General features: G+C 35.3%; 1 protein-coding gene across 1 annotated transcript in view; it reads left to right on the top strand.

Annotated features, from left to right (window-relative positions):
• Positions 1-21,217, top strand: part of SEMA5A (semaphorin 5A) — a 627,229-nt gene that overhangs the window by 385,457 nt on the left and 220,555 nt on the right. The window contains 2 exon segments of the mRNA XM_021004419.2: positions 6,367-6,502; positions 14,766-14,970. Coding sequence (XP_020860078.1) covers positions 6,367-6,502; positions 14,766-14,970 — 341 coding nt within the window.

Below are 21,217 nucleotides of genomic sequence, written 5' to 3'. Positions count from 1 at the left end.
GTAAGCGACTTTTACTTACTTTTGCACAGTTAGGAAGTGCCTAAAATGTGATTTGAGCCTAGGTCTTCAGGACCTCAAATCTAGCACTATCCACTAAACTTCCCTTAACTTTATGGAATTTCATAAAAAGAAAGATATGTAATATTTTTTTCATATTAAAAATGTTTAAGATGAGTATGGAGATAGAGAATGTCCAGATGTCCTTGATGAGTTCTGTCTACTAGGTCCAGATTCAACTCATCCAAATAAACTGAGACGGGAGGCAGATCATTGTTCAGCCATGTATTATTAGTGATATTTGAAAAACTGTGAAGGGTGGGTGAGGCATGGTTCTGAAGGACTGGAGGAAAGGCAGGATTGCTCAAAAAAGGAAGCATCAGGGAGCCTATAGATTATTAGTTAGTTTACTTGACCTTGCTGGCAAAGTTCCAGAATACATTATTAAAGGGATTTTTGATCATTGTCTAGGTAAGGAAGTAGGGATCATAAAGAACCTACCTAGCTTTAACAAGAATAAGACAACTCAAAGTAACCTCATTTTTTTATACAAGAGCAACAATGATATAGATTATTAGATTGGTACCACCAAGGAAATCCTATAGATATAAATTATCCAGGTTTTAGCAAGGTGAGAATTGCTGAGAGGCCAAAGAATCATTATACGTATGCTTGAACAGGAGAGAGTCCAGAGCAGCACAGTTAAACCCTGGGCACATCCTTTCCTAGTCCTTTGTGGAGAGAGTTAGAAGCCACTCTTGCTACTATATGGTTATTATACCATGTTTGATCAAGGTCACTTTCTATTCAGAGGAATGACATATCTAGTGATCCATTACTTCAAAAAGAGGAGCTAAATATTTCACAAATCATAATAATAATAACAATAGAAATGACAACAACCACAATGATGACAGTGACAGCAATAATGAATTGTATTTGCTTGTTATGTTCTCATGGCAGCAATCATGTCCACCTCTCTGCCCATGAGAAGAAAGAAAAGTATAATGAGTATCATTTAACAAATAGGCACCTACTATATGCAAAGCCCTGTACTCAAGATTAGATTTACAAAAATAAAAGTGAAAAACTAGCCCCTGCCCTCAAAGGACTCATGTTTGACTAGGGTAGATTAGAAACAAAATGCACAGAACTTGTTTATTTTTTTATAGTGCATAATTAGAATTTTTGCCATTTCTATGGGACATTTTGTAGATTTAAAAAAAACAATTTCTGGAAAATTACTAGAATGTTTTCTTTTATTATTTTGGTAGATGAGAAATACTAGTGGAGAATGGGTGGAAGGTTCCTTATAAAATTCTGTGGTATTGATCCAAATTAGACTTATCACTGTTTTCTACATTTATTTAAATTACGTAGCTAAGAAAATTGATCTTTTCCAAAGTGAAAATCAACTCAACAAATCACGAAATATTTACGTTCTTTTGTATTTTGGGGTAGTTTTTTTTTTAAACTACTAATGGCCATCAACCCAATAGAAAATCTATTTCTCCCTTTGTAAAATGAGAAAGTTGAATGTGATGAGATTTAATGTTACTTCTTTCTCTGTAATTTCTTGATTGCATGTTTCTAAATACAGTTTAAGGACAAAGGCCAGTACAAACCAAATAAATTTAGTTGTTCAGTAGGTTTAAGTGTGAGCAAGAGAAGGCAGAAAAAAATTACAAAAACCCCATCTTATTATATTCTTTTTAGAATTAGAAACAAGGAATATTGGGAAAAACTCAACACTTCATTTTTATACTATACTTTTCTCTCCTACTAATGTTTTTCTTGCCAGAGAAATTAGCTTCTCCAGAATTAAAGTCAAGGTAAAACTAAGTTCCCCAAGACTAAGGTGGTTAGAATTAGGCTAAAGTATTGAAAGAAAAGATGGGAAAAAGGGACAAAAAAAGGGGGTAGAAAGCCATCATCTTCTTCCTATTTCAACACTAATCTCCATGATTTCGCCACCCACCTAACCAAAGCTTGCCCAACAAATATACAGTTCTCTTAAGAGGTAGCATTTATAAAGCATTTTACAAATATTTATCCTCACAAAGACTCTGCAAATTGGTGGTATTATTATCCCCATTTTACAGAAGACAAAACTGAGATTGGAAGATTAAGTGACTTGTGACACAGCAAATAAGTCTTTGATTTAGGACTGAAATTCAGGTCTTCCTTATTCTAAATTTAGCACTCTATCTACTGTGCCACTTAGCTGTCATTTAAAAAAAAATGAATTCTGCATCCTTTTCCTTTTCTCTGACAAAACAGACCTGATGCCTCCTTCTTTCTGAATGGCCAACTTTGCCCTCTATGTTATAGCCTATTAAAGCTATAGTTTTAAGAGTTTCCCTCACCATGTTGTCCAGAACTACTCATTAAAAAAAACAAAAAACAAAAAGCTTTTATTCAAGATATATTTGACCCAGCATTCCAACTAACTCTACTAACTCCTCACCAGTAGATTTATTTTTCAAACTTGCCTTAGGAACCTATAATCACAGATTGAGAGTTGGATAGGATCTTAGAAGTCATCTAATCTGAAGATCTCATTTTACAGATGAAGAAACTGAGACCCATGGAAGCTAAGTTACTAGCCAAAAGTCAAACATATAATATTAGAAGCAGGATGTGAATGCAGATCCTCTGATTCCATGGCCAGTGGGAGGGACAAATTAAACCAAGCTTTAAATATGGCCAAAGACACCCTATCCATTACACAGAATTCTGTTTCTGTTTATTTATTTCTATCATGTATGACACTTTGTGACCCCATTTGGTATTTTCTTGGCAAAGATACTGTAGTGGTTTGCCATTTCCTTCTCTAGCTCATTTTACAGATGAGGAAACTGAGGCAAACAGGGTTAAGTGACTTGCATAGGGTCACATAGCTAATAAGTGTCTGAGGCCATATTTGAACCCAGGGAGATGTCTTCCTGGCTCCAGGTTCAACCCCCTATGCACTATGGCACCTAGCTGCCTGTATTATATAGGATAGGATGGAGCCATAATGATATGTGACTGTTTTTTATAATAAATTTTCAGGAGCTTATAAATGCAAATAAATCTCTGTACTGAGATAGGCTCTTAATTGATTCTGTCATTTGTGACATGTAAAAAGTTTGAAAGACTGACATAGTTTCTGGGTAGTTAATCATTTCATTAATTATGCTAGCAAATCATTAATAAAAGGGGTTAGTGACACTCTCAAATGCCAAAGACCCCTCATGGAATCCACTTATCACTTATACACCCTTGAAAGAGTGAGTATTCCTGAGTGTGGCAAGTGACTGTAATTAGTTAACAAATAATGAGAGAGAATAAATATTATAATGAGAGGTAAACTATTCTAATGAGAGGATGGGGGACATGACTTTGATCATGTCATTTACTTCCAAATCATCTTCAGCCTCGGGCAATCTAGACAAAAAGGAGAATCTACATTTTCCCAGACCTGAGTAAAACACAATGAGCCAGAATCCATCAATACACCAAAACTGTTTTTTTTTCCTTTTGAACAGATCTAAGTTTTCCTTTTCATTATCACCTCTGTACTTCAAAGGCTGCCAGAATAACCTACGGAGGAAGATTTCTGAATGAGGAAGTAGGAAAGGGGAAAAAAACTTTGTCCCAATTCAATAATTGGTTATTAATATGAAAGAAATACTCATTTATCTCAGTCTTAAAGAGGTTTCCTTTTAAATGTCTTCACATTAATAAAATCATATACTATAGAGTGGATAGAGGCTCAGAGATCACCTTACCATCTTTGATTTGGCAATCTACTCATTAAATATTTTAAATTAAATTAAATTAAAATTTAAATATTTTAAATTATATATATATAGTGTGTGTGTGTGTATATATATATATATATATATATATATATAATTATATATTACATATTTTAAATTCCTGCTGCATATAGTGCAGCTATGCTAAGTCGTAGGAAGATGCAGAGTTTATAGAGCATTGTACCTACTATCTATGAGTTTTCCTTCCAGTTTACATAAAGACAGAAAGATTGCTATGAGAGATAATATATGTCGATTGCATTAATAAGTTGACAAAATGCTAAGGGAGACCAGAGAGGAATGTTTATCACTGAATTCAGATATTAGGGAAGGTATCATGTAGGATGTTGCATCTGAATTGGGCTTTAAAGAAGAGGTAGGAGATAAAGAAGAAGGGCTGACATTTAAAGAATAGAAAATAGTGTGAGCAAATGCATGGAGATAGGAAAGCCCATGGGGATAGAGGATAGATCTGATTGTGAGGAGCATAGAGTATGTAGAAAGTAATAATACTATATGGGATCAAGCTGGAAAGGTAAGATGACACTAGATAATGCAGAACTTTAAATGCCAGACCAAAAAAAAAAATTGAACTTTCCTCTCTAGGTAAAAAAAGAAATCCTGGAAATTTTTGAGCATGTAAATGACATGGCCAGATCTATGCAGAGAGATGATTATGATGATTGTCATAAAGGCTGAATTAGGTAGAAGAAAGGTTAGAGGTGGAAAACCACATTAAGGAGCTATTGCAGTAGGCCCGGTAGGTGGTTGTTAAGAGTGATACAAGAGGGAATAGATGGAATGGGACAGGTATGGGATATATTGGGGAGGTAAAATCAAGAGAACATGATGACTTATTGGAGAGAAGTAAGAGAAACGAAATAGACATTATATGCCTAATATAGACACATTTATAGCCTGTTAAACAGACAAAGTAAAAACAAGCATGAGAATCCATGACTGCAAAGACGTTTCATTCTGATGAGGGGAAAATACTTCCGGGGGGGTGGTGGAGTTGGAATGAATGTGTCTGGGGGCCGGGGTGCACATGTGGAGGCATGGTTTGGACTGCTAAGAAGTGAGAAACAGGCCTGGATTCAGTCAAGAAAAGACAAAAACTCAATTATTCTGGTTGAGAGTGTTGCAGGGGTGGAGTCCAAGTTTCTGAGAGGAAGGTGGTGGTGATGATGGCCAGAAAATAGGTAGCATGATTTGGATATGGCTGGAGGCCTAGATCTGGGCAAGAAAAGGTAAATGCTCAACCATAAGAGCCCAGGTCAGCTCAAAGACTAGAGTTCAAGACTGCAGTTAGAAAGAGATACGGTTGTGAATATAAGATATTGGGTGAATTTTGGAGCCACAGACAGAAATCGTGACGTCCTAAGGAAAAACAGGATTCAGAAGGAAAGGTTTTAAAATCAGGTTGGACTAAGTGAGTTTAATGTTATACATCCAGACATCCAGGTGTACAGATCCAGAAAGCACCTAGCCTTTTTCTTGCGTTGTACAGGCAGTGTGTTCTAATATACAGAAAATGAAAGCAGCATGTTCAGAAGGGATAGGAAAGCTGTGAACTTTATGGCTTATGAAACCATAAAACTTGGGTGACAATAAACAGCAATGTTTAGCTATGAAAACCCCTATGAAAATCCTATTGCTTGGACTGCATTTAATAATTGACCCTTAGTGTCAGTTGCTAACAGCAAAACATCTGTGATTTCTCCTTTGATGTTAAGGGAGTTGGTTGATAGTAAATGGATATAATTTTGCTGAACTGGTGAAAAGTAATTCCTTGCCAAAGGGATAAGAAGTTCTTATGAGTTTCTGTTGTAAATATTGATATGAAGTCATTTTAATAATTACCACTGTTTTTTTTTTACTTTTCACTTCAAACCAATCTCTGAATGAAATTTCATTTAGCAAAATGTGTGTTGCTGCCATAATGCTTAGTTAAAGGTATATGTTAGACTTCTGTTAGCTTCTATAAACAACCTCTTGTTGGTCCTTTTATTTAAAAACTGTATTTAGTGGTTTACTATGTTTGTGTCAATGTTGCATTAAACTTTTCCCCTTGCTTTATATAGCCTATGATGGACCTTTTTCCCCTACACTGATTTTAACTGCTTTTGAGAGAGCTGCCAGGAGAAGTAAACAGACAAAGAGCAAACACAAGAGCGAGGGAAGAGGAAGTTCAAACTCTCATGTACAAACCAGAGCAAAGGCTTTTGTCTTAGGGAGTTTGAAAACCATAAGATGCACTTCTTCAAACCTCTTTGTCAGCAAATCATGACTGTCTCATGAATTAATCCAATCATTCTGGCAGAATTAAAATTAAGGGAGGTATTTGTCAAGCAACCTCTGTTTTATGTCAAAATCTTTGTTCCCCCACAATGAAATTACTGAAAATGACCACTGATTGTTTTGATTTTAGCTTTTCTAGGAACTTTAAGTAGGCAATGTTCTAGAGGGACTATAAAAGTCAATTTCACATTAAAACAATAAAAACAACATGCTTAGTGGGTTCCTTGGTGGCCTTTTTCATTTTTTTAAAAAACTTTTTCCACAGGAACAGTATAGCTGCCTCTGCTGTATGTGTGTTCAACCTGAGTTCCATCTCTCAGGCATTCAATGGACCTTTCAAATACCAGGAGAATTCTCGCTCAGCATGGCTGCCTTACCCGAATCCCAACCCCAACTTCCAGGTAACTTCAGAGAAGAAGCCATTACTTCTCAGTCAATTGTTTCTCAAAGAATCAGAGATGTAGGTAAACAGATAAATCTCTTCAATGACTGAGGAAAAATGGTTGTCTTTGCATGTCTCTAAGTCTGGGGAAGTGCCTTTACACATATGATGGGCTCCATAAAAGCTTGTTGAGCTTTTTTATTTGAATATACATCACATATCAGATTGCTTCTTCTTATGGGCAGATTCACAAACACAAATATAAAGGTAGATACAGTGAGAATGTTGCTTTTCATATGAATTATGGAGAGAAAAAAATTTGCTGCCCCCAGTCATAGACTAGGCAAAAGTCCTAAATTTAAAGTAATTATGTATTCTCTTACTTTGGAAGCAGTTATCTCTACTGAATGACACTCTAATTAAACAGATCTTTTTATATGGTATAGGAGACATATCTAAAGGAAAATTGGAAGCATATTTCCATACTTAAAATAATTTTGATGTTATAATAAAACATATGTACTATGAGTGGAATTGGGAAATATAGGGTGAGAAAAGATGCCTTTCATCTATAGATTTCAAATAATCTGGCAAAATGATCTTTAATAAATTTGTCTGGGCATAGACAAAAAAGTAGAACTTAGAAAAGATTGATTATTTGCCAAGGTTACAAGCCATTGTCAGAGACTTTTCAAATTCTAAGCATGTGTTTGAGGGCTTTATTTGAGAAATTCTCACTAGATATTCATATGAGTTTGATGATGAGAGAGGCCAAGGAAAGAGAAATAAATGCACATGTCTTTTAAATCACAGCTGGCCAGTAGAGCTAATGAAGTTGGCAGCTCAACAAGAAATAAACAGACTTTTATTTCCTTGCTTAAAGATAAATAGAAAAGGCAGCATAGTACAGCAGATTAGAGAACTGGCTTCAGAACCAGGAAGGACTAAATTCAAGTCTTTTCTCTGACTCACACTGGCTGTACAACCCTGAATGTAATTTATCAAAATCCTCAGTGTTCTAGGAAACTCTCTGAGACCATCATCTGTAGAGAAGGTACTGATCCACAGTGGTAGAGAAAGCTTCCTCCTCTGAGAATTCTTTACCTCATTAAAATCATAGGATTAATCCTTGTCCATATTCTTAAAGATACAGAGATAATCGAATTCACATATGAGTTAATACAATTAATTTTTTTAGTCAAAGTTCTAAATATTGGTAGACAAAACTTCCCATCCATACTCCTTAAAGGGTGAGCTGTAATAATGCTCTTTCAATTCTATCTACTTTTATAATATCTTATTTTAAATTAAATTACATTAAATTTTTTTTAAAGACTGAATTTCCCTATCTTACTAGGCCTAGTAGTGTAAAGTCAATCCAATTACTGATCAATATGGGAAGCCTTGACTTACCTCAGGCCATTTTACTGTGCCTTAGGCTACCTGATAGTCTCTTAATCCAGGGGTGAGGTGTGTGTGTGTGGGAGGGCTCACCAAATTGGTGCTGATTAGTTTATCCATTGCCACTAAGAATTCCTAAAGTTAAGCTTGCCAAGCCTTTGCCTGCTTGGTAGCTGGGATTACATGTGTATGCCACCATGCCCATCTTTCAGCTCTACTTTTTTTTTTTAAATGAGGGGCCAAATCTCCCTGAAGAATTTAAAAGGATAAAGTTAAAGTAAAATATAAAAATTAACTACATTTGTAGACACTTTTAAGTTATATCTTTTCCGCTAAGAGTGTTAATGAACTGATATAATAAACACTGCTGTTAACTTCATAAGTCTCCAGCAACTTTAAGGAATGTTAAATTTGTAGCAGTTTTTTTTTACATTTTCCTTTCTAAAATGTCACTTGATTTTCAAAGAGATGAAATATTTATTTTACTTTATATTGCTTTGATTTACAAGAATCATACCATATCTTGAATGGCACAAAAAGAACAGTAGCATGTATTTCATGCTCTGGGATTACACCATATAGTCAGTTCTACCTGAGGTAGAACTTGAGATTTCATTACATTGAAGTCATGCATGCAGTATGGTCTACTAGGTACCAAATTTTGATAGATGGTGACCATATATAGATTTTGTCTATTTGTTTTTGTTTTCCAGTATTTGGTTTATAAGGTATTTACTATTCTATCAAAAATAATTGGTCCTTGTTCATCTTGATTTAAACAGCTTTGTTCTAATTTTAAAGGAAAAAAATAAGATTACGGCTGAATATCCTGGATGCTTTCTCCCATTACATTGGCATTTAAAGCCCTTCACAACCTGGCTTCATTCTACATTTTCAGCATTATCACACATTGCTCCCCTTCATATACTCTGTGGTCCAGCCAAAATCTGTCCTCTTGCTATTCCTTCTACATGACATTTCATTTCCCATCTCTATATTTTTTTTTCCATTTGCTTTTCTCTGTGCCTAGATTCCATCCTCTTTTTAATTTCCCACCTCTTAGAATCCTTTGTTTCCTTCAAAACTCATTTCAAGCAGCACTACATACTTGAATGCATTCCTGCTGTTTGCTTCCCCCCTACTCCTGACCCTTACTTTTAGACCTGCAAGGTGTTCTAAAAGTGCCAATGTTATTTTTCTCCCACAATGGCTCTCACAGGAGCAGGAGGAGTTTTAGTAGGGTCAAGGAGGGGGGAGGGAGAAAGGAGAAATGTCAATCATTTCTGGGTGAGGACTGCTTGTTTAACATTACACTGTCCTCCTTAAACAGTTATGTACATAACCCCACAGATGGACTTTAGAAGAACATAGAACATCTACTCTTATTTTATTTTATTTTTTCAGAGGCGATGAGAGTTAAGTGACTTGCCCAGGGTCACAGAGCTAGGTAGTAAGTGTTTGAGGCCAGATTTGAACTCAGGTCCTCCTGACTCCAGGGCCGGTGCTTTATCTACTGCACTACCTAGCTGCCCCCAAGCAGTTGCTCTTTAAAGTTGTTGCTTACATGCATGATCAGAGATTATTTAAAAAAAATTCATTGATAAAGTGGCCCACAGTTTCACTGGGCATTATGGTGTTGGGCAAATCACCATGTAATGTAATTATATTAAAAAATTTTGTTTTCTATTTTTATTAACCCTGAGGTCCCTGAGGCATTTCTGTCCTGTGGGAAATAGGCAATAGGGAATTAGTCTGAATCATCAAAGAACTTTGCCCTGCAACATCTGTGTGCTTAGGAGAAGGTAGAGGAACATATTTCATCCATGTTCATATAGGGAGGGAACATTAAGGCTTCATGTGCTTTGGTCACAGTGCTCCATGAACTATAATGCTAAATGGCTCTATGCTGCTTTCATGGAACTAGTTAAGAGTGAAATCCAAGCTGGTAGTTCAAAATCCAAACTTCTACATATATGCATACATATGTCTGTATAAATGGAATGTTCCTGTATATGCACATATGTATAGCTACATTTATGTGTGTATTATACACACACACACACACACACACACACACACACACACACACACACACACACATATATATATAGTCACATAGGCCCTTTCATTTACAGTTCTACATGCTAATTCTCTTTTATGCTTGATTCGGCAGCATAAAATCATATTTAGCTTGTTATTACAGTTAATGATTGAGCCTTTTTCTTGTGATTATGTAGTTTGCCTTGACAGAGTGCTTTACAATTAAAAAAGTTCTTCCTTCAAAGCAATCACTTCCAGATCATTCTTTTGTTGCGATGAGTCACCAATCTTATCCTCCTAACTCCATCTGCCTATATCATCAGTGTAGTTCCTTATTGTAGTCTTTTAGCCCTGCGACTTGCCCTTTAAAATGGGTTCAGCACCTGGCTCAAAGTCTTCCTCTCTAACCCAAACTCTGCCCTCATGCTTGGTCATGTCAATATACGTTTTGATGTTTTCAGAAACACCTTGGTCTTCCAGGTCTCCTATTTCTTCAGGTCTCATGACATTTACCTTCATTCCACCTCATTATCTACAGGTTTGGTCATGTCTTAGATTTCACAAGTACCCATGACTGTGCTACCTCCATGATCACAAATTCTCCAATTCTTCTCCCTAATTACAACCTCCCAGCCTTCTGTCTCTCATCACTTCCATTAACCCATTCTTTTTTCCATGTGACTTCCAGTCCTTCTACTCTTTCCCATTCTTTCAGTCCCTCTCTGCTGCTTTGTCTTCACTTTTCTTTTTTGTAGACTTTACCATAGAATTAATGAGTTTAACTACATTTTATCTTCTACGTTTGAATCCCTCACCTATTAATACTATAGGTCACTCAGTCATTTAATAAGTGCCTGGCCCTGTACTAAAGGCCTGGGATACAACTTAAGGCACAAGATAGTCCTTGCTCTCAAGGACCTCATAGCCTAATGAAGGGTAAGGTGAATAATTAAGCTAGACACAGGATACATTGAAAACAATAAATAAAGGGAAGGCTATTAACATTAAGGCAGATTGAGAAAGGCTTCTTTGTAGAATATAGGATTCTAGCTCAGACTTGAAGAAAACCTGGGAAGCCATGAAGCCAAAGAGAAGGAGGGAAAAGAAGAGCCCACCTTTTTCTAGAGCCCAACATGGATTATCCTTGCCTTTTCACTCCTTTTAACATGTTTATGAACACTGCTAGAAAAAGTCATGAAGCCATGTGAGCCATTAAAGATTTATGTTATCTTATCTCAGCTGGGTCTCATTGCTGCATTGGGATTACTTTACATGTCTGGACTGACTCTATTCTGGAGCCCAAAGAGTCTGCCCCACATCTATTCCCTCCCATCTCTCTTCATACTCATTTCTTCCTAGGACTTCATCTCCTATATTATAGAGAAAACAGCAGCAATCTTTTGTGACCTTCCTCTTTTTGTACTTTCACTTCTCTACTTCTGAATAATTCTTTATCACCTCTATCTTTTCCTCTTGTTCCAGTTGTTGATGGAAGTGGTTCTTCCTCTTGCCAAGGTTATTACACTAGCTTCCATAGACTCTGCCTAAAGAGACATTTCACTAAAAGTAAGTCACCTCTGTGACTTCCATGTAATAGGCATAATAAGTGCCTGATGAATTGAACTGCTAAATAAATGTGGGAGTTAAATATTTCCTGTGGGATAAATTCATAGCTTAAATAAACTACATTTTCCCTATAGACCCCATATTAGATTGCTGCCAAGAATAAATAGGTGGTATGTCATCATCATACTCATCATTATCATCATCTTAATTATAATAACAAAGCTGTATTGAGTTCCCTTCTATGGTCAAGGCACTTTGCTAAATTGTAGTGCTATATCCTTGAACGTCTTTTAGTCCAGATTAGCAGATATGGCACGGGTATAAAATAATGGAGCATGGAATAATTTTGCAAAAATAATCAATCACCTAATAATTGATTATTTATTGTGTCTGCTCTATCCCAATCAGTGTGTTGGTGCTGGAGATAAAGTAATAAAAATTCAGCAATCCCACTCCTGAGGAGCTTACATGCTAATAGAGTGTACCACAAGTAAATCACACATACATGTTACAAAGCACATACACACATATATATCACAAATAAAAGGTAATAAATATGAATATGTGAAAAATTGTTAAATATAAGGTAGTGTTAGAGCACTGGAATGTAGGGCACTAAGAAGGACTCCATACATTTGATAGTTTCTGAGCCACGTCTTCAAGGAAGAGAGAAGACTTGATTAAGCAGATGTAGTGAGAAAAAGCTTTGAAGACCTGAGGAATGACCAGTCCAAAAGCAAAGTAACAGGAGATGGAAGGTAGTGTTTAAGAGATATTAATACAATATAAATAATATAATAAATACAATATAATGTAACAATATAATCCAATATAATATTTTATTATATTAATATAATACAATATAACATTACATAATACAAACCAATAATTTTGCTGGATTATGGTGTGAGAATAATATCCAACAAGACTGGAAACATAGATTGAGGCAAGGTTGTGTAGGACTTGAAAAACTAAATGGAGAATTTTATTTTAGGTTCTAGAGACAATGGCTAGAAATCATAGCAACTGGAGTTAGTTGAGCAGAGAAATCACATGGCAGATCCGCTCTTAAGGAAAATTACTTTGTCCACAGCATGGAACAGTGGTTAGAGACTTGAAACAAGGAAATCAATTAGGAGGCTGGTACAGTCATCTAGGGAAGAGTTAATGAGCTTCCATCAAACTAAGATGGAAGCTATGCAATTGGAAAAAAAGGGTCAGATTCAAGGGATATTGTGAAGGATGGCCAAGATTTGGCAACTTATGGAAGAGTGAGTAGTCAGGATCATGCCAAAATTAGGAACCTGAGCCAGTGAAAGAATGGTGGTGGCTTTGATAAAAGCAAATAGGGAAGTTTGAAATATATAAGATTAATTTAGTAATAAGTTACAAAAAGAAATGGAATGGTTTGGCATCACGCTCTTATCATTGTATTGTTTCAGGAAGGGCAGTCATTCCTTTTCAAATTCAATTCTTTCACTATCTTGGAGAAAGAATATGGCCTTGATGTGCCTAAATCAGACATATTTATATATTCTTGTCCTATAGGGAAGGTACTATTCATTGAAATGATGTTTGTTAAATCATTTAACCTTTATAATGATCAATATTCTCTTCTGTATTTATCTATTTCCAGGAGTTCTATACGTTTGTCATGTGACAAAATTAAGATGAATCATATTCTATATGGGATGCTGAATTCCTGTATTGAATGGAAGATCACAGTAGATGATTTTTGAAGTTTCCTTCTAATTCCAGGATTTTAGGATTCTGTTATAAGCTTGCTGTTACCACATCTGTCAAATTCCTCCACATGCTATAAGCATGCCTCCTTTTTAAGGAAGAAAACTCCCCACAAACTTCCATTTCTTTACTTTTGTACTTCTGAGTTGCTTATAAAGACAAATTCTAGGGATGTCAAATTGTGAATGATACTTTTCAGATTGTTATAGACAGTGAAATTCACTTCTATAAAACCCTCTAATATTAAGTTCTGATGAACATAAATCAAATTTAAACTGGGATTTTAAGTTTAAAAGAAATGAGAAAAATTCTTGATCCCTTCCCTCATCCTTTTGCTTCATGTCAGTCAAGTGCACATCACTAACTCCTAACTCATATCCACCAAAAAAGAAAAAGAAATAAAAGAAAAATGATGAGCTATGCTATACTGATAGTTCCTACTCAAATGGAGATAACAAATCTAAGCATTTCTCAGAAAGTATGATTTTAAAAAATCTGCATGAACAAAATCCATGTTAATTATTTTACCTCTGTATGAAATATATATATATACACATACGTATGCATATATGTGTGTATACATACATATACATACATACATACATACATACATACATACATACATATGAAGGTTTTGCTATGTTGTCTATTTCTAAGTATATTCAGATAGGAAAAAAAAAAACCCTCCCTATTTCTTGGAATTTGGGTGCACTGGTGTGAAGGAACTCAGCCAGCATAGTTTTTCCCCCACTTTGGTAACTTTACATGAATGATGTTGAAGCAATATTATACCTTTCACAGATGAAATAGCAGAGCTCGGTTTCCATGTAACCCATTTATAGCCTTATAGACCCATTATTCCTACAGGAAATGTAATAAATCTTTGTAATGTTCCTGAATGCTGCATTTTGAATTTGAATCTCTGATTTAGCAGACAGATGTGATAAAATACACTTAGCCAGACAACTCCCAAGTGGCTACAAGTGAGCTCAGAAGTTATTGGGCATAAGTTATTTTAGCTAAAGTTAGCATTAACTTATACTCAATATTTTACTCCTGCTCTATCCTCTTCAGAAGTTATGGTGTGATTGAAAGCCATCCAAATGAATGGGATGCTGATATTCAGGATACTGCGAAAAGAGAAGTACATACTTTAGCTAATTTGACAGTGTGTATATTTTTGTGTGTTTTTACACATATGCATACACACACACACACACACATATATATATATAGTTATACATATATAAACACACATACTCATATACTATATTGCAACATTATAAATGCATACATATGTACTGTATATACACATATATGTATATCTATGTCTGTTTTCTCTCTTGCTCTCTCTCGCTCTCTAGCTCTCTCTCCATAAATATATATACATATAGAAATTGTAGCTTCCACAATCTCACTGCAAAAGTAATGTTGCCTAATTTTGTATCTTCCTGTAATGTTTACCTAAGTCAGTTATGGTATGACAATTGGTTGTTGGCTATAGTAATAAGATCATCTTTCCTCATTTTCAGTGTGGTACAGTGGACCAGGGCTTGTATGTGAACCTGACAGAAAGGAACCTTCAGGATGCTCAAAAGTTCATTCTTATGCATGAGGTAGTACAGCCAGTTACTACAATTCCTTACTTCATGGAAGACAACAGCCGGTTTTCTCATGTTGCGGTGGATGTTGTACAAGGAAAAGACATGCTTTTCCATATCATCTATCTGGCTTCAGGTAAGAGTTTTCTATTCTTCAGATGTGTGAATTCTTAGTTTTAAAAATTCTAATCTATAGTTTCAAGCTTTGACTTTTTCTTCTTCCCATTCATTACTGCCTACCTCCCTGCCATCCCTCTCCACTCCCACATACACAAAATATCTTCCTTTCTTGGTTACCCTTTCTATTTCTTCTCAGAAGTTGTGATCTTTAACCATCTGTTCATCTTTTTTTTTTTGCGGGGGGCGGAATAAAGATGAGTGATGTCTTATTTCTTAACTACTACATAAAATACATAAAGTAATATCCCTTTTGGCAGAATCTAATGTATGTTACTTAAAATGTTTGAATTCTTTGTTGAAAGACATCGTTAGAAGGACTGATGCCCTGTGGCTGTATGGATATGTCTCACTGGGCCAACAATTTTATCCATAGCATAGAATTCTCATCCAAGGAGCATCCCAGTGAGCACGAATGCTTTAGGTAGCTCTACAGAAAATTTAGGTGAGAAATCATTAAGTTATAAATGACAGTGGTCTTTATTAAATTTTACAGTCAACTGTAATTTCTGAAGAGCTACAATATATATAATCTCAAGGTTGGATAATAATCCTATTTCCCACAAAGAAGTGCATAGTATATGGAGAAAGGGTCAACCTTTGCCTCAGGAAAACCTGAGTTTAAGTCTTGTATGTGACATATACTAATTGCACAACTGTGAACATGTCACTTCACCCTCAAGCAACTCTGTTGAGGCTATAAATTATAGATTATGTATGTATCTGGCTTCACAGAAGGTCTCCACATTGAGAGTTTTCTAGAGCAATGATATCACAGGTTCATATGGGGAACAGAAAACAACAGTAGCAATTCAACACAGGTTGTAGGACTACTCCAAAATTAAAGAATTCCCTTAATCCCTTTTTACTACTTTCTGTTAAAGCAATTTGCTTAAGATTGTGGCATGTTCTCCTTAAAGGACCTCTCCCTATGCTTCCATTCTTCTCATTTCCAGATACACAGAGATTTAGTGGACAAGGGGGGGACTTGGAAATGAGTTGTTTAAACCTCTCACTGATGGACAAGTGTTGTGTGTTTTCTTTGAAAGTTCTCATGATCAGATCAGGATACACTGAGGCTGATGTTAAAGACCTGGTAAGAAGATCATAACTCTCATTAATAGCCAGTAATCCACTGCTGAGTCCTTACATTTTGAACAATGATTTGCTGTCAAAACTGACCTTAATTCAGAAAGCAGAAAAGGAAAAGCCTTAAGAACTCTAATCAGTGCAATAACCAACCATAATTCTAGAGCACCAAGTATAAAGCACATGTCTTACTTCCTGACAGGGAAATATACTGGGTGCAGAATGAATTTTTTTTTTAATTAAGCAGTAAGCAATTTGTTTTGCTCATCGCCAAGTGAGCAGAGCCCAACTTTAACATAAAAGTCAAAGTCAAGAAACAGTCTGGAAAAATAAACTAACAATGACAACAACAATAAAAACTCCAACAACTTGATCATGAAAGACCAAGATGTAAATGTAGAAGAAGAAAACAATATGAAAATAACTGTAAGCAAAGCATCAAAATAAAAATGCTAATCGTAAACAAGCCCAACTAGAATTCTTGGAACAATTAACAAAAGAGATAAGGGTGGTATAGGAAAAATTAAGAAAAGAAATGAAAGTGATGTAAGAAAATTATGAAAAGATAGTTTATAGTTTGGTAAAAATAGCACAAAAAATAAGGAACAAAATAACAACTTAAAAAAAAGAATAGGCCAAATGGAAAAAAAAGTACAGAAATTCACTAAAGAACAGAACTCCTTAAAAGGTAAAATTGACTAAATGGGAAAAGAGTTACAAAAGCTGACTGAAGAAAATAATTCCTTAAATATTAGAATTGGACAAGTAGAAGCTAATAATTCCATACAACAAAGTGAAAAGAATGAAAAAAGAAGAAAAGGTAAAATATCTCATTGAAAAATAACTGACACTGGAAATAAATCAAATAAATAATTTGAGACTTATTATTGGACTACTTGAAAGCCATGATCAAAAAAAACCCCAAAATATTATCAAAGAAAATTACCCAAATATCTTAGTTCCAGAGGGTATAAATAGAAATTGAAAGAATCCATTAACCACCTCCTGAAAAAGATCCCAAAATGAAAACTCGCAGGAATATTATAGCCAATTCCAGAGCTTCTAGGTGGAAGAGAAAATACATCAAGCAGCCAGGAAAAACAAACAAACAAAAAACAATATTCAAATACTATGGAACCACAGTCAGGATCTTACAAGATTTAGCAGTTACCACATTAAAGGAGCAAAGAATCTGGAATGTTATATTCTGGAAATCAAAGAAGCTAGGATTACAACAAAAAAAATCACCTACCCAGGAAAACTGAGTATAAACCTTCAGGTGATAAAATGTACATTTCATGAAATAAAGGACTTTCAAGCATTCCTGATGGGGCTGAATAGAAAATCTGACATTCAAACACAAGCCTCTAGAGGAGCATAAAAAGATAAAGATGACAGAGAAATCATAAAGGACTTAATAAGGTTTAAATTCTTATATGGGAAGATGGCACATGTAACTCTTAAAAACTTTACCATCATTAGGGCAGTTGAAAGGATTCCACAAAAACAGAGGGGATGAGTATAAGGTGATTACATGGAGGGGTGAGAAAGGGAATGCATTGGGAAAAGAGGGAAGGGAGAGATAGAATAGAGAAAATTATGTCACATAAGAAAGCTGCACAAATAAGAGCTTTTACAGTAAGTGGGGGGGAAATGGGTGGTAGTGGTAGGCAATGCTTAAACCTTACTCTTAGAATTGATTCAAAGATGGAAGAATAAACACACACATACACATACATATATGCTTAAATCTTTCTGTACACATATATGGCTTCTCTTGTCTCCTCTGTTAGATTGCCAATATATATATATATGTGTGTGTGTATATGTGTGTGTGTGTGTATGTATATGTATCATATAAATATGTATATTCATCCACATACAAATACTTATACATCAATATGACACACACACACACATACACACACATATACACATGCATAAGCATTTGCGTATATGTGTGGGGTGTGTGTGTATATGGGTGTTTTCTCCCCTATTAGAATATAAGCCTCTTGAGAACAAGAACTGTTTTTGCCCTTTTTTTGTAGCCTCTGAGCTTAAAACAGTGACTGACACCTAGTGAATGCTTAATAAATACTTATTGATTAATTGATTATTCCCTTCCTCACACTTTGCATTTTGCCCATACTCATTGTTCGCCATATATTACTCTACCTTTCTTGTTTCTGGGCCCTTGCACTGTCTTTTCTCTAGGCCTGGTTTGCATTCCTTCTTTACCTTCCATTGTAATTCCTGGCTTATTTCAGGAGTCAGATCAGGAGCTACCTTTTTATTAAGGCTTTCCGGGTGACCTTCTCCCACCTCCACTGGTAGGATACCCCTTCTCAATCTATTGTGTATTCTCCTTTTTCATAGTCAGTATGTATATATTAACTCATTTCTGTACCTTCCATGATTAAATTATAGATTAAATATATGTATCATTTCATCTTCCTCTTTGTGTTTTCAGGACTTAGCACAGTGTGTTATTGCACAGGTCATTTAATAAATTCTTATTGATTGGACAGTGCCAAGGTGAATGGTATAATGTCCTACCAACTCAAGGGCATCTTTTTTTTTATTTAGCTCCTAGAAAAATAATAATAATAATAATAACAACAACAACAAACATTTATTTGGTGTTTTAAGGTTTGCATATTTCATCTCATTTGTTGATTGAGTACCTCTAGAGGAAGACAAAGTCCTTTAGAATTACTTGTTTGTCCTATAAATTATACCTAAAGACTCTTCAGGAGATCCTCATCTGACAAAAGAAAGTTTATTGGTCTGAAGAACCCTTTATACTCTTAGAAATTATTGAATACTCTCCAATGGAACTGATTTTCATGTGGTTAATATCTATTGATATTTATTGTTTTGGAAATTAAAGCTAATGACTTAAAAATTCATGTTAATATTAATATATTTAGGAAAATAACTATTTTCCAAAGTAAAAAGAATAGCATTATTTTATATATTTTTGCAAATGACTTTAATGTTTGGTTTAAACGAAGAGAGCTAGATTCTCATATCTACTTCTGGATTAAATCTGTTGTGATGATTGAAGAAATCCAGTCTCATATAGATAGTTAGTTGGAAAGGGGAGGATTATTTTAATAAACAAATAATATCATAGTATTATTATGAAAATAGTTTTGACCTACATATTTCCGAAAGGGTATAGTGATGCCAGGGGTCCTTCAACCACAGTTGAGAACCACTAACTGAGATGATCTTAGGTCCCTTCTAGTCCTTACATTCTGTGATTCTGACATTAAAACAATTTTAATGTCACCTTGGTGCAAAATATTACAAAACTCTAAAGTTATGTATCTGCTTGTTTTTATAATTATATTTTCCAATCCATTGTAATTGTCCAGTGAAATAATTCTTCTTATTTGGTTGAGCAGCTTCTCCTGTTGATGTCTTACAAGTGCCTACCCTGTGATAAAGCCAATAAACCACAAATAGTATGATGAAACAAAATCGAGGTCCAGACAAAACAACAAATCTTGGGCAAATTATAGCCTCTGACTATAAATTATACTCAAAAGCACTGGCTTTTTAAACAATGAAACCTCAAAGTAATTTGATTACCCAAATCTATTTTGACTTGTCTTCTTGCTAGGGCCGTTATTACCATCTGGGCGAGGAGAGATTAGTACATTCTATTATAGCAACTGGGATCTCCTAGGCTATCAGACTATATCCGATATGCAAATCTGATTATGACAATCATGATTAATGTGTAACTTACCAAATAAGTACTCCAGAATTTCAACTTTCTTCACCCCTGAGCCTTTATATAAGGGTAGCTAGGTGGCTCAGTGGAGAGACTGCTGGGCCTGAGTTAGAAAGACTCATCTTCCTGAGTTCATATCTGACCTCAGACACTTACCACCTGTGTGACCCTAGGCATGTCACTTATCACTATTTGCAACAGTTTCCTTATCTGTGAAGTGAGATAGAGAAGGAAATGGCAAGCCACTCCAGTATCTTTGCCAAGAAAACTCAAATGGGGTCACCAAGAGTCAGACAACTGAAACAACTGAACAATAAGAGCCTCTACATAAGTGCATATTTGGGGGCATACTTCTTTTATATTTGGTGTCCTATCCCTGAGTGCTATCATCATTTTTTTTTAACATACCTGTGATTTCATTGATATAGAGGCAGGTCAGGAAATTTCCTTTACCAGTGTATGCCAACATTTGCTGTGTAACTCATAGTGTTAGAAACTAGGGTGCTAAGAACTGAAGTGACTGGCCCAGGGTCACACAGCCAGGACTTTTCAGAGGCAGGACTTGAATCCACGTCTTCTTGATTTTGAGGCTGACTCTATCTCTTCTACACTATGTTGCGATTCATGCTTAGTAAGTAGAGAGCCAAGCTCAACTTCCTCAACCGGAGGGGAAATTGAACTCAGAAGATGAGGAGTTAATAGAATGGGATGTGGGGGAATGGCAGACATTAATAGAGTTAGTTATGCCACAAAATGATGGGCCATGGCCTAGACCACCTGCAAGTTCTTTCAGATGACTCTGTATAGAAGGCATTTAAGATTATTTGAATTAGATGGATAATGTTAAATTTAGAATCTGTATGAACCTCTAGTATTATGTCTCCTATGATCATTTCACTTAATTATCACCGTACCCCTAAAAGTACATTTTGTAAGATGGATCATATTCTGAGGTTAAACGTAAAACTAAGTTACCCCCAAACCATCAATGTTTCTATTTTATTTAAAGGCAGAAAAGAAAATACGACATTTTTTTCTCTAATTTTTTTTATTTGAACAGAGTACAAACTCAAGTAAACTTGGTTCATTTCTTATTTTCAAAGCTTCCCCAACTTCCCACACTTCTTTTTAATCTTCTGTTTAATCTAAGTACAATCAACCATCTCTTAGCTATGAAGTGAATTTAAGTTCCTCATGACCAGGAATCATTTTACTTATTCTATTTATATCCCTAGTGCCTAGCATAGTATTTGGTAGGTGCTTAATAATTTCTCGTTGATTGATTGATTGTATACATCCCATAGCCACTTCACTTAGCACTCATTGAGGGCTATTCCATAGGCACACCATACTTTGAACCACATTTTCTGTTGCC

Source organism: Phascolarctos cinereus, unplaced genomic scaffold (genome assembly GCF_003287225.1).
Source record: "Phascolarctos cinereus isolate Bilbo 61053 unplaced genomic scaffold, phaCin_HiC Scaffold_4;HRSCAF=312, whole genome shotgun sequence".
NCBI lineage: Eukaryota > Metazoa > Chordata > Mammalia > Diprotodontia > Phascolarctidae > Phascolarctos > Phascolarctos cinereus.
The sequence above is the reverse complement of the archived record's forward strand: the minus strand, read 5'-3'. Positions and strand labels throughout refer to the sequence as shown.